General features: G+C 38.7%; 1 protein-coding gene across 4 annotated transcripts in view; it reads left to right on the top strand.

Moving 5' to 3' along the window:
* Window positions 1–10092: 10092 nt before the first annotated feature.
* mme (membrane metalloendopeptidase) overlaps window positions 10093–27132 on the top strand; it is a 36983-nt gene continuing 19943 nt past the window's right edge. The window contains exons 1-4 of one of the 4 annotated variants that reach the window (XM_023961640.1): window positions 10093–10400; window positions 13396–13569; window positions 15346–15381; window positions 19952–20113. In XM_023961640.1, coding sequence (XP_023817408.1) covers window positions 10358–10400; window positions 13396–13569; window positions 15346–15381; window positions 19952–20113 — 415 coding nt within the window. In that variant the 5' untranslated portion in view covers window positions 10093–10357. Of the gene's footprint in view, window positions 10401–12188; window positions 12303–13395; window positions 13570–15345; window positions 15382–19521; window positions 19555–19654; window positions 19728–19951; window positions 20114–27132 lie in introns of those variants that run through there. The other 3 variants (XM_023961641.1, XM_023961642.1, XM_023961643.1) reach the window with 3 other exon arrangements.

Below are 27132 nucleotides of genomic sequence, written 5' to 3'. Positions count from 1 at the left end.
GCTGTGACAACAAAAACACAAATTTTACACACAGAGAAGAAATCTTCATGGTTCCCATTTAACTATAGTAGAAACAAACAAGAGAAATAATATTTTGGAGCCAACTTCATGTCTTTTAAATGAAGATCAAAGCTGGATGTCAGGATTTTTGAGACCAAGAGATATGAGAACCAGCTTCATAACCAGAACCAGCCTCATAATCATTTATCATTGCTGCTTGAAGAGTGCCTTCAAGCAGCACATAAAAAACACATATGAAAAGGAACTGATCAGACGCTTGTAAAACTCCTATTTTCCCTGTTTGCTTTTGAACGGGTCACACTGTACACAACAATGCGACACTTGAGCTTTTTGGATTTATGTCTCTTTATGCCCAATCTCCTTTGATTCTCTTTAAGTCCTTGAACTTTGGGCGTATTTTAGTCAGTGGAGTCATCTATTCTATTGTTGTGAAAGATGAGTTTCCTCAGATCAACTAAGATCAGAATCAGAATCAGAATCTTTTTATTATCATTATGCAATGCACAATGAAATTGTTTTCAGTAGCTCTTTTCTAATAAATATTAAAAATAAATAATAACAAAGACTGTGCAGTAAAAAAAATGAATATTGCACACATGAAATGAGTAAAGATATTCAAGAACAAGCCAAAAACTTATGAATTAGAGTGATAAAAAGGAAGAAAAGGGGACCTTTGCATCCTGTCTTTTATAAACAGTTGTTTTTCCTTTTATTTGATTCCTTTCAAATAAAATATACTGCCGATCCAAACAGGAATTACTGGGTTGAAGTGTCTTTTAAACCTTATTTTTCATTTTTCCATCTTTATGGAGTTCTTCTTAATGGCAAATGACAACTAGAATCTCAACCTTACTAATTAAAAAGTAAGTATCCAAGTTTAACCCTTTAACCTTCACCTTAAGATGTTGCCGGGGACACCTACATAACACAAGCCTATTGACCAACCTCAGCTCTTCAACCATTCATGCTATCAAATGGGAATTAGCTGATCTCGACGCGGAGAAAAGCGCCTTTACATATCAGCTTTGTGCCAATATGCAACACAGTGTTGCATAATGACACAAAGCCATTTTTCTCCGTGACAGAATCAGCTGATTTACATGGATTGAGTAAGTTCTTCACCACTGGAGTTTTGCCAATCAGTGCAAGACTGCTTTTATCTCTGCTTCAGAATCCGCTGGAATTACATTATTTGTGTAAACAGTGGGAGAGTTGCGGAAGTCGAAAGAATGTCAAAGGCCTAACCGACACCATTAATGTAGATACTCGATTATTTAGGTTACTTGATGTGAACGCCGGTTTCATGCAGCAAACTTTAAATGGAATAGCCCATCTCTCAGTAGAGATGCAGCCAAGTCATTCGTCAACGGACACATAAGACCAGACCAACTTAACCCAAACCAAAGAAACCTAACATCTTGGGTTGTCAAGCACCAATCCAATGAATATCGTGCTGGAGCGACATAAAAGATCTTGAAACTGTGAGCTTATTGTTGTGTGCAATGCATTGTAGATTGAAAGCAGACCCTTTTATTGGTCACGACTTTTGCTTCCAGTTCGTTAGAACCCATCAATAGAACCACAAGGCTGTCAGTCTCTGCATGAGTCAGATCTTTGGTAACAAACACAGAGTATTTGGAAGCATTATTTGTGGGGACTTGTGACTTTTTTGTTGAGTTTTCAGTGATCCTGTCTTATTTTCCTCCAGTCATTGCACACCTGGTTTACATTTTCAGTTTATCAGCTGTTTCTGTTGATTATTAATAGTGCATTTGAGTCTCTGATTTACTTGAAGTCCCTATCCAATCATCTTTTGAGCTGTTCTCAGTGGATTTTTAACTATGGTTATGCTGTTCTAACCCAAAGTATTAAAAAAAGAAAAGTATTTTCTAAGACATAGTCTCTGCAGATCGGCAAGAGTTCATCAGAAATTTGCCTCCAACTTGTGGGCAAGCCCATTCCCTCTTCCAGTCACCCATGACCAGGAGCTGTCGCTCGTCCGCTAGCTAATAGCTCCTCACACCCCCAACCTAACATTAACGGTGCAATAAAAATAGTTAGCAATATTGGAGCTTTCCAGCCGTGTAGTTTTGAGCCAGATATCAGATCAGACGAGGAAAACAAAGACGTACATGGATCTAGACAGAGCAGAGAGCCTGTGTCCTACCTTGCCCATTTTCTATTGATTTCTATTCAATTTGAATAAAGGAACACACAGAAAGCTATTTTAAGCTTCATTATCTTATTATATGTCCTGCATCATCAGAAAAATGCCAAAAAACATGTTAAAAACACCCCAAGACACATTTTTTATCAGAGTGGGTCTTTAAGTGTTTTAGGCCCTCCTCTCTTCGTTTCTGCATTCGTCAATAGTTGTGTCATGGTTTGGTAGTAATTGTCGTGTTTTTAGTTTGTTCATGAAATCTTAGATTCTTTATATGTGCATCTCCTGTCTTTTGGGTCCACCATAACCATTGCTCATCACAATACTTGTTCTATTCAAAGCCTTTTTCTAGTTTAGAATGTGGTACATTACTTTATTTATTGAGGTTTGGCATGTATTGATTTCAGCTGAAAGTCTCCACGAGGTCTATTGAGAATGCATGATGTTCAAGTTAATGTGTTTGCTCGTGTTTGCATTGACGCATTTATATTTGCAGCAAAGACTATTAACGCCTGTGTCACCCCGGGAATGGTGCAATTAAAATTTAACACTTTCCAGGGGTCCACAGCATGCTGGGCTCGCTGACAGACAGCGGGGCTCCAAACGCTGCAAGAGAAAAGGGGTTTTGAATAAAGAGCATTAAGGAGATATCAAAATTGCACCCTGAGTGAAGAATCTTACAGATTTACTAAGCAGCAGCTGCTGTGAACACTTCTGTAAGTTCAACTGCATAAACTTGTACCTGCAGAAATGCATCTGGAGGATTTCCCACTGTTCACGATGAGACACAAATAAAGAATGACATGTGGGATGAGGCAAGAATCAACCTGCCCAAGAAACTGTTTGAATTTGCATAGTTTAAAAAAAAAAACCTGCATGGGGAGTTTGTGTTGAAGTTATCATAGACTTCTGTTATTTTAAAAGAAAAAAAATCGAATGTTTTTCATGCAACCAAGCTGTGAATTTTCAAACGTAAAAAATATTTACACCACTAAAAATTGGCTTTGTGTCTTCAGCAGAAAGGAACTATCAGCACTGTGTTCCAGTTCAAATTACTCTGCAGAAGTAGGTATCGACTCCGGCTGCAGTCTGTTGGACATCTCAAGCTAGCTTTTGCTGAGTGAATCCCACAGTGAGCTGCACTCGGAAATAAAATGTAAAACCACACGTCTACTGAGGGAACCATCTCACAGAGAGTCTCCAAATCTGACAGGACCACCATTACAAAATGATGGATTCATTTGAACAATTTGGACATTGGCTCCCCCATGTTTCTGACTTTAGCAGCAGAGAAAAAAAGGGTCAGAATGGCCATTTTTATCACAAAAAGTGGTTTTTAGCACAGTCAAATCCCCTATCGACTGCTCCCTTATCTACCACCTTTTGGAGTTTAACTTAATTACCGTATTACAAACTGACAAGGACCAGGGGACGGGAACACATTACTACGGGGTGACAGAGTCAAATAGTAACAGCAATATTTTTGGTTATTTAGCCTGTTTTAGGAGGAGAAAAAACAGGTTTCATATTCCAAATGCCTAATTTCACCTTTTGATTCATGTATTTATAAATGTCACATTTACTAACTAAAATTAACTAAATTACACATTTACTATATTTAGTTAGCAAGCAAAATGTTTCAATTAAAGTTACAAAAAAATTATAATTATATAGTTGTTTACAAACTAAATGTTTAGTTTTTAAAATAGACGTTTAGTTTTATAAAATTAAACATTTTGATCTGGCCTAAATACTCATATTCCAAATTAAAAAATTTAAGCTTTGTCACTAAATATTTATTTGTTGAAAACTTATTCAAGTCCAAATTTAATATTTAGCTTTGTAACTAAATATTTAGTTTGGAACATCCCTCACATGCAAGCTAACTTGCCGATAAAACAGGATAAATAACCAAAAGTATTGGTGTTATTATTTGACTGTCACTGTCAGAAGTACGAGCTCTGTCTCCCCCTCTGGTCACCAGCAGGAGCCGTCCTGAGAGTTCTAGCCACACTACAGTTCCCAGCAACCCCAGCACACACGTCCTTGATGCTGCACACCTGACTCTCATTCATTCAGTTAACCACAGTATACTTAAGCAATGCACTGAGTGAAGTTCAGTGTGAAGGATTGTTTGTGCCATTCTGCCTTCAATACAAAGTTTTACATTTGGATGTGATCTTCTGACCCTGTTTCTGTCTCTGTTTGCCTGCTGCATGCCCCAACTCTCGCCTGGACTTGGACAACCCTGTCTCTCCTTGGATGATCTTATGCCTGTTGTCTACGGCTGCCTGCGTGACCGTGATTTACAAAAATTAAATCAAAATGACATCCATTTTAAAATTGTTTCAGGATTGAGTTTAGGGCGGGGATCTTTTGTATCCGGCTTGCCGGTTTTGTCAGAGGATGTTGCCGTGGTGTTTGCCCTTGTTGGGGCGGCTGGGCTCCAGCATCACAGCCTCATGGCTGTGGAGTGGACCCTGTTGCTGTCTGCCGTGTGTGGACGCTATTGCGATGTTGTGTGGCTGAGCTGGCTCTTTGTATAAGAGATTCCTGATATGATGTTCCCTCACAGCAGAGCCATGCCTTATGTCTCTTTTCTGTTTACAGATTTTTGTGGCTGTACCCATTGTGTGTGGGGTCATGGGGTGTATGTGTGTAAATTAAAGGGTGGGTTGATTTTATTTTATTTTTTTTCTTTGTATTTTGTTATTTTTTAACTGTAAAGCGCTTTGAGCTGAAATCCATGAAAAGCAATTTTTTCATACATAAAGTTTGATTGGTTGACTGAATTGACTTAAGAAAAAAGTGATAGAAATGATTAACAAATGACTATAGTTGATGAATATTTGAAGAACATCAACACATACAAATTCATTAGAATATAGAAGTGTATGTTTTCCATGGGGAAACCCAGTAGCTTCAAGACTGAAGCTCATTAAAAATCAAAAGTAACTAGTTAGTTCACCAAAATACCACTGGGGGCTTGTTAAACAAGTAGCTAAGTCTTCATTAACATGAATGTGATGTCGCAAATCTCCACACACACACACAAAAAAAAAATCTGTAACATGCTTCAAAGACTTCTCTTTTTTTTTTTTGTCTCTTTGGTCCAATTATTTTAATGACAATTGTACTGGGATTGATTTTGTTGTCATGTTAGTCTAAATTTGAGTTTGATCTTCTACACAAATGAGGGTGTAGTATTTCTAATGACACATATCCTTGGCTCTTTGGAGAGTTCCAACAGATATCAAGCCTTCTTTAAATGCTTTTTATGACTCACAATATAAAGATCAAGGTTTGGTGACAAGTTAGCTAAAAAAAAATACCCTGAAATCTAAATGATTCAGAGACAGGTGGGTTTCATGCCCTCACCTTTTAATATGTTATCTATTATTCTTACCTGCTTCACTATTGTACTATGTTCACACCATGCATGTGACGTGCATTCAAGAATGTCCTAAAATTTCACCTATGGTTGGAAGTGGCTTGGTGCAAAATGTCGAAGTGGTGCAGATCTCATGAATCTTGCTCCAGGCTTTTTTCTTTCACAGCTCCATTCCAAAATATAAAAGAATTAGTGTCATATAATTCCAGCTGGGCACAAACCACGATCATGAATTTCTCCTCCATGATCAATTTTCAAACAGTTGGCATTTCAACAAATAAAACGGGACCTCATCTATACGCACAACCAAACTGGTAGGGACACGCTTTTTGTATAGAGCTAAAAAATGGCCTCCCCATTAACCGCCCTGCAGCACGTCTCCACCAGATCAAAGCAGCAGTGAAAAGTGTTAAACCTGACGATACAGATGTTTAAAATTGGTCAGCAAAATACAAAGTTTGAATGAACTAACCTCAAGAAGGACTGCAAAGCGCAGGACTTCCATATTTTCCTTTCCATTTCTGTCTCTAGTTGCTTTGTTCTGCCCTCCTTATTGCTGACTGGTAAGTGAAGAGATTTTCATTCACGTGGTTTTGTTTTCTAGCTTTGGTTCGAATCAGGAAAGGCCGCTTGACGGCCGTCTGAATACAGATCAAATGCAAGGTTCAGAGCTCAATCCGGACCAAATACATCCACGTTTGTCTAACTTGCCGTTAAAATTGCACCCGCTGTAACAAGGACAGGTTGGGATGGTGTGGAGGGAATAAGGTATGGAAGCGTATTGCATTCAATTAAAAAAAAAAAATCAGGGAATCTTTGTTATAATTTATTTGTGTATTAAACAAAATCATAGGTTATTTCTAATGGTTTTTTCCATGATTTAAGTTCTAATATTTTTAAGAACCTCATCTGCTCAAGAGAATTATGAGACAAGCTGCAAATCAAAGTTGAAAAGCCACAATGTGTTGATGGATAGACATGATCCGTTTTGTTTATGTGTCATCACAATTTCGCCAGTCTGTTTTGTACTATATCCAAAAACATTTCAGAGCAAAACATTGATTGTAGTTCTATGGACCAGTATGAACTGTTTATTTTTGTCTGTGGTGATAAAGAAAATGATCACAGCCAGAGTTTGCCTTGATGTGAAGAGTTGGCATCTGGAGCGTGTCTGCATTTCTCCCACGAAAACAAACAACTTCCAAACTTTTACAAAGATGGATGTGCATACTGTGCATATAAAAAAGGAAAGAGTTTTAGCCGATCACCCCTAGCTCCGCGGGCAGAAGGTGGGTGTGTGTGTTAGCCTGAGGACGGTGCTGGCAGAGCAGACTCTTCCTGGAAGGGGCTGTTCCTCACTGGCCTACGTCAGCTCATGAGAACCCGCTCATTTTCAAGGATTAGAAGGGGCTGGTGCTCAAAGAGCAAGTTTTTAGAGGAATACTTACAAATGCTTGAACAGATCAAAATACCACTTTGGGTTTCTTTTCATGAGGAAAGAACATTTTAATACACTTAAAAGCTCAACACATTACTTTGTATAATATAGGCCTTTTTTGAATTAACTCCACACTCCGCTTTCTATTATAGTAAATCAGCATGTTCAAGTAATGAAAGTTGTAGAGGCATTCTTACCTCAAGAAAATTATAGCGAATTTAAAAAAAATATATTGCCAGAATATGAAAATAATATTGTGGAGTTGACAAAGTTGACCACACCTCACACAATGTGAACATCCAGCAGGTCACCCACATTGCTTTGTGGGCAATTTTTCTGTCAGGATTGACTAACAAACAAAATAAATACTTCATTGTGAGGAAACTGGAGATTCTAATCAGGACTGTAAAATAGGTAAATTAGGTTGGTTCGTTCCCCTTCAGCTTCCTGCACACAGAAATGAATGAATAATGACTCAGAGACAGTTACTTCTCTTTAGTGGTAGTTTTACTCCGCACAAGAAGCACAGATTTGTACGAAGGGTTACAGACAGATGAACAGGTTGCTGCATCAAAGTCCGAACAACGGTGCTCAGCGATGGGCTTGGTATATAAACCCTGCATTTGCATATTCAGAAGATCATCCGATGGACCCTAATGTGAAAATCACACCCACAGGTTGCTGCTGGAGAGAAGCTCCAAGGTCAGGGAGCTTCATGTGTCAGATCTCTGAGGTTATCACAGACATTTGCCAGAGCACATACACCAGCACACACAAAGTTGAAAAGGGAGGATGAGGAATGTTATGAGACAATAGTCTTGGTTGTGCTTTCTTCAAATGTAATATAATTTTGAGATGATAATACATAGTGAATCAAGTTTAAACCATTAGTGTAATAAAAAGTAAAAGTTAGTGTAATAAAAGTAAAAGAGAGTTTCTAACTATTCTGTTTCTAATTATTCCTAACATTCATACTGGTCAAGATTTAATACTTCCCCAACGTTTTGCACTGTAATGTCAGTCAGTAGTAAGACCAAAACAGACTGGCGGTGTCGTGACGAGCACATAAACAAAACGGATCATATCTGTGACACAGACACATTGTGGCTTTTAAACTTTTAATTGCAGCTCATCTTACAGCTTTCATGAGCAGATGTGTGCTATAAACCCTCACAGAAATCTGTTAGCAAGATGAGTTAGAGTTAGAGTTTGTCATGCAAAAGGTTTCTTTGATTAAAAAGCAAATCTATCTAACTTCCAGCACGCTCTAAACCCAAATATTGTAATTACTCATAACAACAGTTACAGTTTAATAGTCTCATAGCATTCAATCAGCTTCTAATCTGGCAGTCTCATCCAGGAAACCATCTTCATCTTGCTGAAATTAGGTCATTTATTCTCTGCAGTCGTGTAACCTGCTTTTTCTTTTTCTCACGTTAATGCAGACTTTCTCTTGTAGGCCAAAACTCCTGGTATATTTGCAGAGTTTGCTGCTCCTACAAGAGTGACCCAGTGGTGATGCTTGTTGTTCAGCAGGAGGAGGTCAAAAATCAGGAAATGTACAGAAATGAAATAAAAATGTAGATTTTGGTTTCTCTTTGCAATTGCATATACAGTAAGCCATGTTACATTTATTGGCTATTAACTGGAACCGAATGAATTTTCAACGCATGTATTATGTAATCTGCTTCTTCCGTATTGTGATATGTGTACACAACTTCAAAAGAAGTTGAAAAACACGAGCGTTCTGGGTAAATTCACCAAGGTACTTCAACCTCAAACACGATATGAGTGTGAATTTAAACAGCTCTCACTAAAAGCTTTTGGTTCAACATGTATTATGGAACCTTCATTTCATCTCATGGTATCTCTGCCAAATTTGCTGTTGGGCTCAATGCTTTGCAAGCTGTTTCCATGTTCTGCATTTTAAATGCTGCCCGTTCTCTGCACTCAACCAAGTTAGATCTGGATGATAAACTTACATGTTGGGCTTCTTTCAAGCACTTCACTGATCTGTGCAGCTTTCTGTTCTGTTAAAAGTAGGAGTGTGACTTCTGAAACAATTTATATTTTTTCAATCCGACCAGATCAATCTGTCTGAGGCAAGTTGTTAATCGAATCAAAATGACCTATACCATTATAAAATAGTTTGGAAATTATATAAGTCGATTATAATCAATACTGGAAAATACCATTTGGATTGAGGGATGAGGGGATTTATTGTATTATAAAGTAAAAACAATAAGTGACAGACAACACACGTGACGGTAACAAAATCAGGTCATCACTACAGTCCAATGTGTGGAAACACTTTGAATTTTTACAAAGACATATGACCGCAATTGAAAATAATTGTTCTTTTTGGATTATTTTGGTGTAGAAAAACAACGGCGGGCTGAACTTTATGAAACTAAAATGTGAATAAATTTCCCATTAATTTTTGTTTACTTGTTGTTTGTTTGTTTGCACACATTCAATTTACACTTGATTATCTTGCAAGAAATACAATGAATCTAGAAAACTTCACCTGCACTGTTCAGTACCCAGGTATTTATCTCTGAGTCACACTGGTTGAATTTTTGGCTAAATATGTCCTGGATCAATTTTAGGGAATCGTATTTTTCAAATAAACCGACTATGAATCATACCAGAAACCATAGATTATGATTTGGATCGAATTGTTATACCCTGAAGCCACTGATCAGTGCAAAGTCATTTTAACACACATTAGCACAATTATCTTATAAAGTGTTAAGAAAGTAGCAAAGATTGTCGTTTTTAAATGACAGCGTCTTTTTGTGAGGGCTACCATTCATCAAACAATATGAGTGAAATCTGCGTGAGAGTCCCGCATGAGGTCCTTCTCGTCACACTGACCATCTGAAGCTGCGCCCTGCGGTTATCGAGGCGCAGCTCCCGGCAAGTGTCCCTACCAAGGGTCACTGCTTAACACAGCCCAGACAGAGGAAGCCGCAAGTTTGTGGGTGAGGCAATTCGAGGGCTGATTCACTGCCTCCCGCGTGTCAGAAGCCTATAACTATATGGGATCCCTCTGCGTGGATCTCACTCACACTTGAGCGCGCGGCTCTGCTGGATCCTTCTCATTCAGCGCTCCTCTTTGGATGTGGCACTGCGCAGTAGGTAGTTTCAGAGAAGGGTCTACGCGTGCGTGCGTGAGTGAGTGAGTGAGAGCGCGTTTGTGTGAATGTGCGCTCTGAGAGGCAAAAGACGAAGAAGAGGCAGAAGAAGAGAGGCGGGCGTGGGGTTTCTGTCTTGTTGAAATCGTGCAGATCGATCAGCAGCTCCCTCTGTGGATTTGATGGATGTATGATCAGTGGATGTGATGCCCATATATATCATCGACCGAAAATTTCCTGACACACCTGGTAAGTCGGCTCCGGGAGTGCCCAAACGCGTGCGCCGGCGTTTGCGTTTTTGTGCGTGCGTGCGAGCGCGCCGTAGTATTAATTATTTTATTAATGCGCGTGTTCGCGTGGGGCAGTTGGGTTGACACAGCAATAATACCCCCCCCCCCCTTCTCCCCTTGGAGTTCCAAACGTGCAACAGGAGATGAGGAGCTGGCACGCATTTAGCAGCGCGGTTCCGAGCCGCCGAGCGCGCTGCAGCACTTTATTTTTATCAGCGGAGTTGAACACTTTGATGAATTTGGTCCAGTCTAAAAAGCCTCCGGGGATCCTCCGTTTCCGCCGCATCCGTTCATAGCAGCTGCGGGGGGAACTGAACATCTTGCTTTTCTTTTGTTGCAATACCCCTTTAAAAGTTATTTTTACTTTATGCTGCTATTACAAAAACCATTAGTAATTTAAGAGGTGGACTTCATCTCAGTTGGACCGCTTCACCTTTGTGCATCTCTCTCTCTCTGAGATGACTCCAGCCTTCACTGTCAGGCTGCAGGCTCTGTGCTGAGGATCAGACTCCAGAATAAAGGTGGTATTTTAATTGAAGGAGGGCCCCATTCCAGCTGATTCAAGCTGATTTAGCTACATGCCATGTTCAGGATTCATGTAGAGCGTAAAAAGGTGATTTTGTTCAAATAGGCTTCAATGGAAGTGTGTTTTTGTGTGTGCTGGCACATGGGGGTTTTCAGGTGTCTCAGTGAATGATGGGTTTAATTTTGGAGGGGATTGCAACCTGTTTGTGTTTTAGGTATTTCAAGTCAAATGGAAGGGGGAGAAACTGAGATAAAGTTTCTGCTAGAAAGGTTTTCTTTGTCCATCATTATGCAAATTAGAAATGCTAAGAAAAAGAGCAAATTCTCTTCCCTTGAATGGCTTTCGCTACATGCAAACAACCAAAATGATGGTGCATTGTAGACAATTCTTGCTTACAGATTGTTTTTCTTTTGCTACTTTATTGTGTCCAATTCTTTTTACGCTCCATCACTTGTTGCCTGATATTCTGACAGTTTTTTGGTCTCTTTATCCGTTTAAATAAATTCCCACAGATACTCAATTACCCAGAAAGTGTTGAGAGCAGAGTGACTGAAGATAATGTACAGCCTCTCCGGTGCTGACATGCACACATGGTTTCATTACAGCTGTGGGACTCCTGTCATGATGATCTGCAGTCAGACAGGATGCTGACAGGAAGTTTTGATTAATATATCAACTTATGTCACCTTACTGTCTCACCGCCTCATTTTATGCCTCCAATTGCTCATTTATCACTGGCCGTATTTTCCAGTTTTGGAATTGCATCCAGTCACCACCTCCTATGTTAAATCTTCTGACCCTGCTGGGATGTCATGCATATTTCAAAGCTGTTATGGAGCAGAAAGGGATCTGGAGGGAGCACCGCTTCATGTGGGCTATAATGTGCCTGCGATAATAATCATAATCTGGCCAGTTCACTTCATGTTGGTCTGTTGTTTTTGTCATGCGTTTCACTGTGAATTAGTGGTGTGCGATGAATATGGTGTTTATCGAATGGATGCTCGTGTGTGTCTTCAAAGAGACTTTGGCCTCTCATCTCAGTCTGCTCACAGAGACGCACCCATCTGTGCAGTCACCTCATGGCACTGGTTAGCAAAGTGTATCTGAGCGTTGCCTGTGGATAAGTGGGTGTCTGTTCAACTCTGGTGAAGGATTAAGGATTAATTTCCTTCAGCCTTACAGAGATAGACTTAACTGCTTGTTACATGAACTTTGTAAAGTTCCCTCTTGGCAACACTGTGTTGTGGAGAGCAAAGGAACGGTCTCTCTTGCTGTTTTCTCTTTCTTTTTAGAACTATATCTTTTTTTGTGCGTTTGGAGTGCACAACCACCAGGGTAAGACTTTTCACTGTTCTCACCTTTTGCTCTAAGACCGTTCTTTTTACTGATTTTCTGTGTTGTTTCCAACACGTGTCATCTTTTTTTATGGGTATGAGGGGATAGAATATTAAGAAAAATGTTTTTATATCATCAGAAAGCAACTATTCTCTTTTAAATGTAATTTTATTTTGTCATGATTTATTCATTTACTTACAATTTTTTTTTTAAAAACGAACAACAAATTTTCAAAGACAAAGTCATTGGTAAACTGGAGACAAACATCAGCATTTTTTTTGATTCGGTCACATGCAGATTCTTTTGTTCAGCAGCCTTTTTTTAAAACCTTTTTTCTGTGTTCAAGGTGCTGATCCACATCTGTTGTCAAAAGATGATTTACTAATTCCTGGAGGCTGTTTTTGGAGTCACTAGATTGGTGTTATCCACTCTTCAGTTTGGATCTTGTGACTGTTAGTGTTGCATGCATGTCAATGCTTTCAAGCACATTAAAGTCAGACAGAACAGCTTAACAGATCACAGCAAGAGTCAAAATACACCTATTCTCAAATGTTGACACAAATTGTGAAGGAGAATAGAACCTATTGTCACTTTGAAAACACAAAGAGCTATTTAGTTTACTTTTAACCCATATATCCATTGAGAAAAAAAAATGTCACCACAGTTTTTTGGGAGAAATAAAGCCGCAGTCCAGTTTCTGCTCTTAGTGTTGGACTCTACATTTTTTTTTTGTTCTGGAAAAAGCTTCTCAACGATTTTTGGGGTTTCCGTGGTGACTACGATATTGACATTTAGTTACGGTGTCATGGCATTTATTTCAGGCACTCGGGGACGACAGATGAACTTCTAGTGAGGTCATTAGGTTAGCCTTCATGTTGAAAACTAACACCAAGGGGTCCTGGCCTTATGTTCATTTGCAACAAACCTGGATTGAACCTCATTTTCCAAAGACATTGATCTTAAACAGGAAGAATGTAAATGGTTGTGTCAAAAAAAAGCTATGAGACAATAGTTTCATTTCTTGCTTGTTAAATGAAAATGAAGAGAGCTTTAGTTATTGATTTCTCAGCAGGTTGATCATTTTCTTTTTCAGGTGAGTTGATACAGCTGGCTGCTGAAGGAGAGCTGAGAATGACAGAAACCAACACGCCAAAGTCGGCTAAGAAGCCCCGATGGACCTCCTTGGAGATTGGCCTCATTACCATAGTCTCCCTGCTTTTTATTGTCATCGTTGCACTCATCATTCTTTTTGCCACTCAGAAAACTGGTGAGTGATGTATGGAAAAAGCAATAATGCTGACGAAAAAGAGATGTCATTTGTTAATGGTGATAAAGGGTATTTCTTTTGGGTGCCTATGAAGCTGTCTGCAAGAGAACAGAGAAAAACAACAGAACTTGTTCTCTTTTTTAAATTCTCCTAAAACACTGTACCGGATTGTGAACACTATAAGGCGCACTGTCAACAAATGGTCTATTTTCCAACTTATGTCAAAAAGGCGCACCAAATTATAAATCTCATAAAAGAGTCAGACATAAATTTGTGTTTCAGTCAGACTTTATTGAATGCATCCACATAGAACTTTCTTTTAACATGCTACACATTAGCCACATTAGTATTCACAATACTTGCAACTCCTTGTTTGCAACACGTAAAAACTACATTTATATATATTATTATATATTACCTTTGGCACACTAAAGAACACATTTTTTGGAAATATGGGTTATTTTTGTGGCCATTTTTCTTACTCGGAAGTAAGACAACTCGATTTCGGAGGCACCGGCTTTCGCCCCTTGTGGGTGCCACCCATTTCATGACGTCAACCTCTACAGGGTGTCTGCATTTCTCCCACGGAAACAAACAACATCCAAACTTTTGCAAAGATGGATGTGCATACTGCGCCAATGAAATGAAATTGTTTTTGTCAAACACTCCCAGCTCTACAGAGAAAGTGGGTGTGCTTGTGCTGGCAGAGCAGACTCTTCCTAGAAGGGGCGGTTCCTCACTTATCTACATCACAATGTGATGATTGGGAGGGGCTGGTGCTCAGAGGGCAGGTTTTTGGAGGAATACTCAGAAATGCGTGAATGGATCAAAACACCGCTTTGGGGTTGTTTTTTGTGAGGAATTAACATTTTAATACTCTTAAAATTTCAAAAAGTTGATATAGTTGATGTGGGCTCTTTAAAAATAACGTTACTCTGACTATGCTAACTCTAAACTTTGTTAGTAACATGAAAAAAACTGATAACGAAACCCTTAAACGTTAGCCTTGTTAGCATACTCGCAACCCCGTTCGGAATTCAACTCATCAATTTTGACAGAGCACCGTATACCTTTACAAAATCGCTTTGACATCAGTAAGCACAACAAAAATGAACACATAAGGTGCTCGGGTCATAAGGAACACAGTCATTTATTTTAAAAAATAAAGAAAATAAAAGGCTTTTGAGTGTGCCTTATAGTGCGGCATATCATTAATATATTGTTAATTTATTTATCACATTTCACTTTATGTTTAGTGAAAGCTTGATAGTAAGCAAGCACATCTAAATCAATATTTGTGTTTAAAAATGGCCATGGCTGTCGTTCCATAATAGAGTAAGAGGTTTCATTAAGCACTAATGTGCAAACAATTTCCTTGACTAAGCACTCTCAATGTCTCTAAGTGTCAGTAAGCGTAAGCAGCTGATCTTTGGGTTAAAAACTGACAAAGTTCAGCAAGTCAAAAATTACCCAGACGATCCAATTATGATGGAGTTTGGTCGGATTACATGTGCTAAGTTGTTATTGTTTTTACAGTCTTGTGATCTGTGAATGTGTAAGCTGCTTTGTCAGGATAACTGAAGCTCAATGACTTGCTTATGCTTGTAATTATGGGTGCATTCACGCAAAACTACAGACTGGGAAGCTTTGAAGCGGTTAAAGGTTATACAAGCAGCAAGTATGGTAGACCAGGAATGAAGGCGAAGAGAAAAACTGTTGACACACAGAGTTATAACTGTAAACATTTCACTGATTGATGGTTTCTCTCCCCTGCAGATGAAATGTGTACCACAGCTGACTGCACACAGTCAGGTAAGCACCGTGTGATGGTGTGATTCACTTTCCCTCTCATTGTGAACATTGGGATTTTCCGCTTTGAGGACGACCATACAAGAGAAGAAGTACAGAGAGTTTTAGACATGTTGTGAGAAAACAGTCACATCCATTGTGAATATCCTTTCAGCCAAACCACTGATTAAAAAAGCTGTGAATACTAAACTAGAGGAAACGTGCACCAACTCAGCAGAACTTAGATAAAAACATTGTAAACAGGGTTTTCTTGTTCAGAACTTTTTGTAAAGTTCACAATCTCCACTCCTTTTGTTTACTAAGCAAACATTTTCGATGTATTTAGCTATTAACCCAGCGCTCTCGCCAGCTCATTCTAGGCTATTATAAAGCATAACTCAGCATATCTTTCCAAAACATCCATAACAAATTTCTCTGTTTTTTTTTTACCGTAGGAATTTTTTTTAACTCCTTAGATAATGTAGAGCCTTTTATAATAGAAAAAAAAAAAACGTTTGACTAATAATGAAAAACTACCTCCAGCTAACAGCAGCAGATGTCAATTTATCTTGATATATTTTCTAGGGAACCAGTGTCCTAATTCAGTCACGTCTGACAGACAGGCCTGTGGCCCAGGATCTGAGAGCTGCCTCCTGTAATTCAGTTTTAGTTCAAGAAATTTCATATTTTGGTTGAAATTTAATGTTTTATAGACATGCTAATTGTATTTACACAGAAAGAAACATTTGTTTGATGAAGAATTTTTTGTTTCTTTCACACAACATAATGAATTGCTTTGGCGAGTGTCTAAGGCTTTACACCAGGTGGTCCATAATCTCAAATGTGCTTCCGTCCTGCAAGAGGAGCCCAGACTATTCTCCTGCTTTATTCTGTCAACATCCTCTCCGGAGATATGATTCCACATTCTGAGCATTTCTTTATTCTAGAATGAGATCCATTCCCTATTCACATGCATTTGTAAAAAGATTTTCAGCAAACTGCAAGACAGTGGTTCAGCTTTTTATGAACACTAGAAGTAGGACAAGTAAGTAGCATGACTGAGCTTGTTAACTATTGTGTTAGATCATCTCCGTTCATTCTATGCACATATAAAACTGTTAAAATGAAACTGCTTTGTTCCATTCACTGGGATTGGAAGCCTAATTTCATACAAATTCACAATAGAAGCTTTGATCAGTAAATAGTCACGGTCCTTCATAATGTGAAGTGTCAGTTTTTGTAAGGATTTAATGCTATAGTGCTATAGAAAGGGAGCTTTGTGTAGGAGGATTTTGCCTACAGAACTGCAGCCCCTGTTTCAAGTGCTCATCTAATCAGCTGCTGGCTGCATTCTTCAACAGGCTCATGTCAGAGTGGTATTGATCTTTACTTGGAAGGCTTTTGGTAGAAAGTGATTAAGCGCATTTCCCCAAATGTCAAACGACTAAATAGTGACATGGCAGGCATCAGTGACCTCTTGGCAAAGAAGTTATCAAAAGAACTCATTAGAAACAGAACTAAAGTGCAATTAGTTTGCCTAATACTGTAACTCCAGGGCCATTTGCAGCTTATAATAGAGTTCAAATCAGAGGTTATATACCTGGCCTAATCCTTGAATGATTCCTGTTCACTTAATACTTAACATTATTTTTACTAATGTGATTTTAGCTACGCTCATTTTTCCTGGCTGCTAAAGATAACTGGATTAGAGGAAGCATAAAGAAGGTCCCTCGAGTGTTGGAGGGACTTACTGCAGCAGTTTAAAAACAAAAGGACAAGTGTCCAGAGATCGTTTATATTTTCTGGTACACACACTACAACGTTCGGACCTTCTTGAGCGATATGTGGCTCCTTTTGAAAAAACCCTCAGGTACGTCCCAGGTAATGACTGGTTTTTTCTTTAGGGTAGATCAGTTTTTCTATCCTAATCACCTTAACCGCAGTTCCTCCTAAGGTATGACCAACAGGGTTTCAGTGAGACAATATTAGTAGCCCTGGAAACCCTCTACCTATAGTAGTTTTTTTCTGTCTATTGTTTGCACCATAGACATTTTTCTTTTTAATTACGCTTCAACCAGATCTTCTGATTTTTGAAAAATGATAGGTTCTATTACTTATGTGAGTAAAATTCATTATTTCAGGCCCTTCAGTTGCAGTGTGGCCAAATGAGAAATGATAAAATCGTGTGTTGTTGCTTTAAATGTTTGTATTTTGATCAAACCACCATATGTAAAATACAAAAACAACTTGCAAAATCCCACATTGTCACAGTGTCTATAGTTTATATTCACGAAAATACAAAATCATCCAGTCTGTTATACTTTTTCAATGTAAAAGCGGCAAGCAGCTTTTTAGCCTAATTTCTGGTCAGTTCCAGTGAACACTTAGGCAAAATGGACACAAAGAGATGTGGTTTTATAACAGTTCTGCTTAAAAAAGGAACATTTCAAAGGAATCAGAGTGGTCTCTACTCAAATGACATTGCACCGGTTTTGTTTTTTTCCATCAGCCCATATAGGTCAAGAGGAATCCATTTAAAACAAAATCTAACAATACAAAACAGTACAAGCTTTGCTTTTCATAAATATTGGTAAAACTTTCCAAAATCTCAATTCAAATATGCCAGTTCCTCATTTCAACCCATTTTAAATGTTGAGTTTATACAATGAAATGTTCAAGCACAAACGATGTAGAAATTTTTTGTGTTGGGGGTGCACTTACCAATTACTAAAACAATGGTTGTTTTGGTTTTAGTTGGACAACTTGTTGGGCTGCTTTGCATTGTTGTTGAAAGGGGATTGAACTGAGCAACACAACACAAATCACCTCTCACATGATCTTATAGATCAATCACATCATTTCTAAAAACACCTCTTTCTTCGCACACACACCACACACACACATAATTATGTCTCCCCATTTGCTTGTCATGCTTGTTTGTGTCTCACATTGGTGACATCAACCCTGTCTGGCATAATTACAGATTGAAGTTACAATAAAACTTAACAGGCTGAGTGTCAAAGAGTGCTAGTGATGGTTACTCTCTGACACACATACCCACATAGGCCACACATACACACACTGATCACATAAACAAAATGTTGCTGCAGGAATTTGCATATGTATCTAATTGAAAGTGGTTGCGCTAATTCATCACTCTGTTTTCTAATAGAGTACTTCTCAACCTTTGCTCAATAGTATACACCCTGGGAAAGATTTTATTTTTAACTAAGTATCATCTAACTGGAGCAAGGTAGTTTTGGCACCTTTTGTGCACATAAAAAAATAACAGGAACCAAAACGTTTAGACGGGATTTAAGAAACAGCAAAAGACATTTTTTGGAAAAAAAAATATACGTATGAATAGATCACTGCTATTAGTGTGGTTTCTTGTTTTTATTCATTTGTTTTTATGTTTGCATAAAGATCTTTTTTAGAGAGGTTTTTGAGGCCCTTTGATTAAACTAACATATAAGATGCAATGATGGTACTATGGGGTCTTTAGATTTAGAATGGATAATTTAGGCCTACTAGTCTACTATTAATACAAAAAACCTGGAGAAAAATATGTTTTTCAACATAATTACGGTTTGTATATGTTTTTAGTTTTTATTTTATAATGAACGTTTTTTATAATTACCACTATACTTTTTTAAACAAACTTTATTATGAACTAGGTAGAAGACAAAAGTTAAAAGATGAACGACACCGTAAAACCTGTACATCAAAAATCAACATGTCCTGTCCAGAGGTGTACATTTTCTCGTTGAACATCGATTAAAATAATGTTCTGTTGTTTTGCAATATGATTGAAAGTCGAAATAGAATACAATAAAACAAGGTTGTGAATTGGACAATTAACAATAAATACACTTATAATTAACAATTTAATAACAAAAATAACATTTTTGAACAAACCATGTCATTAAAAGTATAAAATCACATCAAAAATATCAATTATGATATTTATATTCATTTTTGTAGTTATAAATTCTGCCAAATCAGAACAAAATTTTTATTTACACAACACTAGTGGTTAACAAAAAGAAACACAACGATGAAACTGCGCGTGGTCGGCCTCTGTTTTGCGCATGCGCAACTTCAGGGGCTGAATTTATTAGCGCAGCAATGCTAAAACTTCTGTTATGCTAGTGACATATGATGGGATTTTACGTGAACATGACGTCAGCGGACAGTGTGCGTAGACCTTCCGAACTCTGCTTTTCTCTAGTACTTTGTTATAGTTGTATTTCTGTCCATTCAATAAATTCGTGTATACTTGTTGTTGCATTCTTTCTGTTAAATCAGTTTGATGCTAACTTTTTCTTTTGGTCAACGCCAGAGAGGAAACACGGCAGCAGCAGCAGCAGGTGCACACAATTGTCCGCTGATTAATGCTTCTTAAAAGAGCAACGGTGATGGCATATCGGTAACTGGTGAGGAGAAGGGGAATAGCGCACAGGTTTAGTCATGGGCCAATCCCAATGCGGGCGTTCATGTGTCTGGCTCACTAACACTGTGGTAGTCTGCTATAGCGTCTTAAAACTCCTGTTTCTCCCCGTTCTCAGTCCCGGTTTCTTGTCTGTCCACGCAGCGTCTCGTCTCATCGAAAACATGGATTCATCCGTGAACCCCTGCGACAACTTCTATCAGTATGCCTGCGGAGGATGGCTGAAGAAGAACATCATCCCGGAGACCAGCTCCAGATACAGCACGTTTGACATCTTACGAGACGAGCTGGAGGTTATCCTCAAAGGTCACGCACCGACACGCTTCCATGCATCCTGTCAGAGAGCCACACACACACGCACACACACAGACAGACCGGCAGCCAGCCAGGGCCACAAATGAGGCTGTTGATGAAACGGACTGTTGCTGCTAACATTTCAGACAAAACACGCATGTGTTCTTTTTTAAGTAAATTTTCACCAAATGAAATGATCTTATAGTAGTGAAATAAACCTTTTTTAACACTTTTTTTTTACCCGTTCTTTGCACGACCCTAAAATAAGAGTCTTAATATGATTTACCAATTCTCCAAAAATGCACATGTCAGGCGACCAAGCAAAATGATTGTTAAATCTATTGTCAAACACACATTCTTATCTTTTGCTGCACAGCGCACTGCTGTAGTACATTGTAGTACATTTCTGTGCAGGAGCAAAGTTCTGAAGTGCATTAATTATAATGACAACTGCAATATAAATGGGCTGAATCTGGTGGATCTTTTTTGAATATTTTCTTTTAAAAGGTTTTATGTGGGCTGCACGGTGGCGCAGTGGTTCAAGTCCCGGCTGGGGGACCTGAAACGGAACATCAATGTGTTTGTGTGGCGTTTGCATCTTCTCCCCGTGCGTGCGTGGGTTTTCTCCGGGGTCTTCATAGGTTAATTGGTAACTGTAAATTGTCCATAGGTGTGTGAGAGTGAGAGTGAATGGGTGTGTGATTGCTGCCCTGCGACAGACTGCCGAACAGTCTAGGGTGTCCCCCGCCTTCGACCACAAGTGGCCGGGAAAGGCTCCGGCAGCCCCGTGACCCCGAAATGGATAAAACTGTAGAAAATGAATGAATGAAAAGATTTTATGTGCTGCTGTCAGAATGAAATTATTCACAATTGTTATATACCGAAAAAAAACTGTTATAGTTTAACTATTGCAAACATGAAAAAAACATCATTTTATAAATGAATAGCTTAATGGCTACAAAAAACAACCATCATTTTATAAACTGAAGTGGGACTTAGCAGCTCTGGCTGTTTTTTTGTCTGTGAGAAGCTGATCTGAATAGCTCCTTTAGCTTTTAAAGTTTCAGATCCTGGTCTGAAGTGGATCCGAAACCTTCTAGAAGATACTGTGGAGTGGCTTATCGGGCCCAGTAGTTGAGGGAATTGGTGTTTCATGGATTCAGATTGGCTTAAAAATGATATTCTCCAGCTTTGAGGCATTTACTATGTGGATGAGCATAAAAAAAATAAATTTGAATGAAAGAGAGCATAAAAAGTAATTAATTGTGCTCATTCTAAAATAAAATTAATTTTTACAATCAGTCTTGCAGTGCAGTGAATGGACAAATGAAGCCATTTTTCTATTGTTTGGGGGGGAAAAAATGTATTTCTTGCAGGCATGACTGTGCCCATATTTTTTTTCCCCAACATGCATGTTTTTGGAACCATAAAACATAATTTACAGTTTGGGTTTTGTTTGCAATGTGGTCAGCAATTTGCCTCTTGTTTTATTGGGTGTCTCTGCTAAAAGTGCACCGTAAATAATTTTGTCTTAACTTTTCTAACCAAAACACAACCCCTCTGCACTTTCACTCTATTTTCATTGAAAATGAGTCTCCCAAGGATGTCTTTCATTATATACAGTTTAGGGATTTCCCCTTTTTAGCTCTGCCTTTTAACAATTCCTTAGCATATGTCGTTTCAGGCACACTGAGCTTCTCAGTTCTCTCTAACATGGCAGCTCAAACGCTCAAAAAAAACTTTATACATTGGGGATAGAAAGGAAAATAATGATTTCCCAGCAGGGGATCACTTTAGGCATTCTGATACTGCATGCTTATAACTGCACATGGAACAACTGTTTTAAGTGTGGATTCATTACCATTTTCTTTTACCTACTATCTAGTGTGTCAGGCTCGTGTGGTGATATCTATCTACAGCGCGATAAAAGGGAGGGGGACCGGAATAAAGTGCAACTAAAGCGGAAACGGCATGGAGAGTATAGAGGTTGATGCTTTCAAATCGTTGACTTAATTGCTCTGAATGCAGTGTTTACCACTGAGGAATGGCACTGCCAGAGGACTGTTCCTAATCATTCAACTGCTTGAATCCCCACCAACCGTTGTGCTCGTTCCTTGGGGCTGTGTAACTCGCCAGGCGGAGGTGTAATGCTTCAGACTGTTCAGCAGGCACATGTGTTCAGGTTTACTCTGCTTGTGCTTCCAAAGCCCCCGTGTATGTAACACAGGATAATCTAAGGGGAACTTTACAGTTCATACTTTCCACTGTCTTGGATTCTTTAACCCACCTGCTTTCAAGTTAACTTTTCAAATCAAATTTTTTTTTTGGGGGGGGGTTGTTATGTTAAAGAATAGCTCTCCTCAGAGCTGCAACTTCAAATGTGCAGCCTCTAATCCTCCCTGCATTGTTGTCGCTGTCCTTTAACTGACACGGTTTCCCATCAACGGTTGCAGGAAGCCAGCACCTGAATGCTGCAGGGCTGCAAGCCGGTAATAAAAGAAGGCTGCATGTGTAAATATTCTTGCTGTGTGGACTTTCAGTTGCTTGTAAATGCCTTAGATTCTTTTCTGCTACAGTCAAAGGCCGTAAATGATCAATGGTGAGCATGTATGTGCTGGTTTTTGACCAGAACAGCAGCCTTGAATGTTTTGCCCCCCCCCCCCCCCAGGTGTGACACGCTGTGCAATAATTTGCCTAATTGACCGTGAGCTTTTTAATTAGTTTCAGAAAGACAAAAAAACTACAGGTAGAAGAGGATGGAAGGGTTTTCCTGTAACTTTTTTTCTTTTTTGGTGAAAAATAAATTGTCTTAATTAAAGTAGAATTTTGGATGAAATGATGGGCGATACAATGTAACTCAATAGTCTTTCTATAACCAGAGGATGATGGTGCCTTGCTTTGAGGACGGGTCAGGGACTGTGAAACTGCATGTGGTAGCTATTTCCATGTAAAGTGCTGAATGTGTATTGATGCGTATGCTGGTACACGTGTGAGCCCTGCTGCTGTTCAGCTTCTTGCATGACTTCACGTCTGAATCTCATCTGCAGAGAGAAGTCTCAGGATGTAGATCTGTTTGTTTCTTATAAAATGTGAGATCACCAGATGAGTCCAAACAAGTTCTAGCTAGTTGTCAAGCTAAAACATTCCCGGGACTGATTGTAAATGTTGAATGTCTAAATCGATCACATGGTACAAACTAAAGCAGAAAGCAGTGTTTTTGTATTTTTCCATGTAGGTAAACATTGTTCAGTTTGCTTCTTTGTGTGGAAATCTCCCTGTTGCACAAAAGCCCAATCTGATAATTAGTGTCTTTAGGTATTACAGAAAGAATAACATTAAAATGTTTTGGCAGGCAGATATAATTAGAAATTAAACGATGGAGCAAAACTTCTAGCAGTTGGTAATCAGCTTGCCACTCAAGGAAAGGCTGTTGTAAACGAGACTTATTTTATTATGCAAGTGGCCAAAGCTTGGCTTAATGGTGGGGAAAAGTCAGGAGCTCACCAAATACTGTCTGACTTTTTTCTTTTTTTTTTAAGCTGGCTGCTCATTAAAGAGGTAGTTTGGCTGGTAGCTGTTTTAGCAAATATTATTTTAAGGCGACACAGCTGCTGAAGGGGATAAGTCAAGTGTGCAGATAGAGCTCTGTCTCAGCACGTTTTATCGCTTGACTTGGTGGAAAATGGAGTGAAAAGTTTTGTTTTTCTTTTATTTTGTAGGTTGTTCCCTTCGAACTTTGTGTGGATAAAAGGTCTGGATTTCTACAAAGCTCTCACCCAGGGGAGATGCCTTGTTTGTAGTCCAGACTTGGAACACATTAGCATATTGTGTGACAGAACCCAGAATGTAGAGTTTCTAACAGAAGGCGTCAGTCGATTGAAATCTTTCATGTTGTATGAATATTAACACACTCCTGGCTGTTCTCACTCAAAGTAGAGATGCTTGGCATTGTGCTACGCTGACATTTCTGTCCGTGCGCCGTCGACGGTCCATACCAGAGAAGATGTCAAATGTCAAAGCTTCTGGCAAGCGTGCAGCAAGGAAGATTACATTACATCTCACCTCCAGTTATCAGCAGGTGCATTGGCCTTTACCTGGCTCCTCTGCCACTTGTCTTCCCACGCTGTCGGGCTCCTCATTCTTAATTCTAATGACTCCACTCTGGTCCAGTGATCTTCTTACCTGCTTTTGTTTCAGGCTGTCAGTCTGATCCTTATTCTTTTTATATTTCATCCTTGTTCTGTCTTTGCAGCTGTCTTCCTCTTCATGTTTTCATGCTGCCCGAAGAGTCTCATTTGAAGTCCTAGCCACCTGCAAGTAGACCCTGAGGGGCCTCTCCTTTCCCCTTTATGGTTCAGGTCACCTCTCGGTTATGATCCATCTGAGCCTAATTAGCAAACAGTGTTTAAAAGTCATTTTCTTTTTACTTTCACATTGAAGAGGAGTGCATGAACTAAAAAAGCTACCATGTCATAATGGTTTCTTTTTTTTTTTCATAACTTTTCTTAATCATGCTTCTGCCAAAAAGATGTTGTTTTCATGGACACTTTTGTCCCTGCAGAGGTTACATTTTATTCACAAGATCTCACAAGATCTGAAAGCTGAGCCTCCTCTAATGCTACGTACACATGGGCGTGTGATGCGCATTCAAGAACGTGGGTTTTTAAATGCGCTTTTAGCAGATGGTGTTCTCACCTATACAAGTGTATGTGCTCACAGTGGGAAGAGGCTTGGTGCAAAATTTAAGTGGTGCAAATCTAGCGCCGGGCTTTTTCCAGACTTTACACTTGCATGGTGACACATAAACAGAAGTTTTAAACGCTGAAGTCTGAAATGCATATCTATGCACGTTTTATAGACTTTTCATTGGAACATGTCAGTTGAACATGTGTTACCGAGGCCAGTGTGAAGTAGCATTAGGCTGGAGCAGTTTGTGAACTGGAAAAAATGAAGCAGCTCTTCATGTTTTTGCACAAGTTCTCACACACGGCAAAGCAATGCTACGTCCTAATGTGATTAATTTTGTGATTAGCCTATGCATACTCTCCTTTCTCTGCAACAGTTCATTGACTTCTAAATTACATTGTGTGAAGCCGTTCCTAAATTTTATGAAGTTAAATGGACTAAATGAGCATTTTATTAAGGTGTTTATCAAATAAACACAAAGAACCCTCTGGTTGTGCTTTTGGGATTGGGATTTTAATGGCTATAACTTTTTTTTCTTTTTTTTTTGAGTGAATTTCTAATTTTCTTCTTGCTATGTATCTGTTTTAAAAAACAAACAAAAATTAGGAGCAAGTATTTGGAGGCAGTTGCAATGGTTTGTGTTGCTCAAAACATTTCTTGACATTTTTGATTAATCAACTCGACTCAAACAAAATGCTCTAAACATTTCAAGCAAACAGGACTAGGAAGACATCTTTGAGTGTCGAAAAAAAACTTTTCCACAAATATGTATATAGTCAGAACAAAGTGTCTGTCTGAGCGTGGGGGTGTGTTGACAAGAGGGGAGTTAAAGGGTGAACCTTTGCTGTGGTTATACATTAGCACCAGGCAGTCAGTAATCCAATTACACACATGATCTGTGCCCTTTTCCAGAGAGCGTCCTGTGAAGAGTCTTTATCTCAGGACTTCATTACAATTAAATGAGCACATAAATAGTGCACAAATGATGATGAGAAGATGGAAGGATTAGTGAAATGTGTGGGTAGGAACTGGGTGAGGTGATGTGCATGCGTGCAAAAATGAAACGAGCGGATTTGAAGGAAACTTTCTGAAGAACACAAAACTCAGGTTTTATTACAAAAGGTTCAGTATGGTTTTGTAGACTGGAACATTTTGAAAACACATCTTGTTCTTTTGGCTCTGCACTTTATTAGATGAAATTTAGGATAAAATGGCCACTGATTTGTACTTGTGTGAACACGAGCTTGCACGTTGTTACGTCAATATTAAAATAGCTTGAATTGTAGCCCTTTTCATCATTAAACTGCAAAAGTTCAGAAGCAACTCAACATCCATCTAACAAATGTCTCTGGGGAAGATGTGTATGAGATATTCTGTCTTCATTATATTTACAAGCTTGCATAATTGTATCTTTTTTTCTTTCTTTTTCTTTTCTTTTTTAGTCTTTCACAGAAGTCGCTAAGCAGGCTCCTGACAGAGCCAACAGTTTCTTTTTTACTAGGACAAAGCTGTCCACTTTATACAAGTAAAAGATGTGATATGTTGGGGTGGGCAAAGTCTGTTAAGAGATAAAGGCTTGTTTCCTTTTTTTTATTTTTTTAACTGTATCCCTGTAGGGCGTCCACTAAAGCAGTCTTTTTTTCAGGAGAACACTCATATCTCTTATTTCACCACAGCCTGTGCCTCTCCTTCAATAATGAAAACCATCTTCTGGTTTAATCAGAGTTCTGCGTGTATCTAGTTCTTTCATAATTACGATAGGTTGTTGTCTCCTGATTCTTTGTCCAGAGAAACTGTTCAGGGACAATTTGTCATAATAAATCCCAGACTCTGAACTTGAATATTTTTTTTTTAGGTGGAACAAGGCCACATGGCTTTTTCACGATAAGAACTTTTTTGTGGCTCTTGATTCCATTGAGACTATAATGTCTACAAGATTCAAAAGATGATGGGTGTGAGGTCTCAGTGGCTGGGGTCAGATGAGGAAAATCCTGAGATCTTTTAGCCTGAACTTGTTAAAGAGTATTTAGTTTACTGGTTACATCCCTGGTGCATTCTTTCTCTCTTCTACAACAGATGTGTGGTTTTCCCTCACTTCAGCACATATGTGTTGCTTCCAGCGATTTTATTTTCTTGAAGCTCTTGGATTATTAATTTATGGGTAAAAAGCACATTTGATATTTAAATTTAGTCTGTGTTGTGCACCTGCAGAGTAAGTAAAGCTTTGGTATAATAATAATTGTTAGGGTTTTCCGCTTTGAGTCAAAGTTTTATTGATGACATTTTGTCATAATGCTCGTCATATGTAACATTTTAAATCCCTCCATCTAATATATTTAATGATT

This window comes from Oryzias latipes, chromosome 13 (genome assembly GCF_002234675.1).
Source record: "Oryzias latipes chromosome 13, ASM223467v1".
NCBI lineage: Eukaryota > Metazoa > Chordata > Actinopteri > Beloniformes > Adrianichthyidae > Oryzias > Oryzias latipes.
The sequence above is the reverse complement of the archived record's forward strand: the minus strand, read 5'-3'. Positions and strand labels throughout refer to the sequence as shown.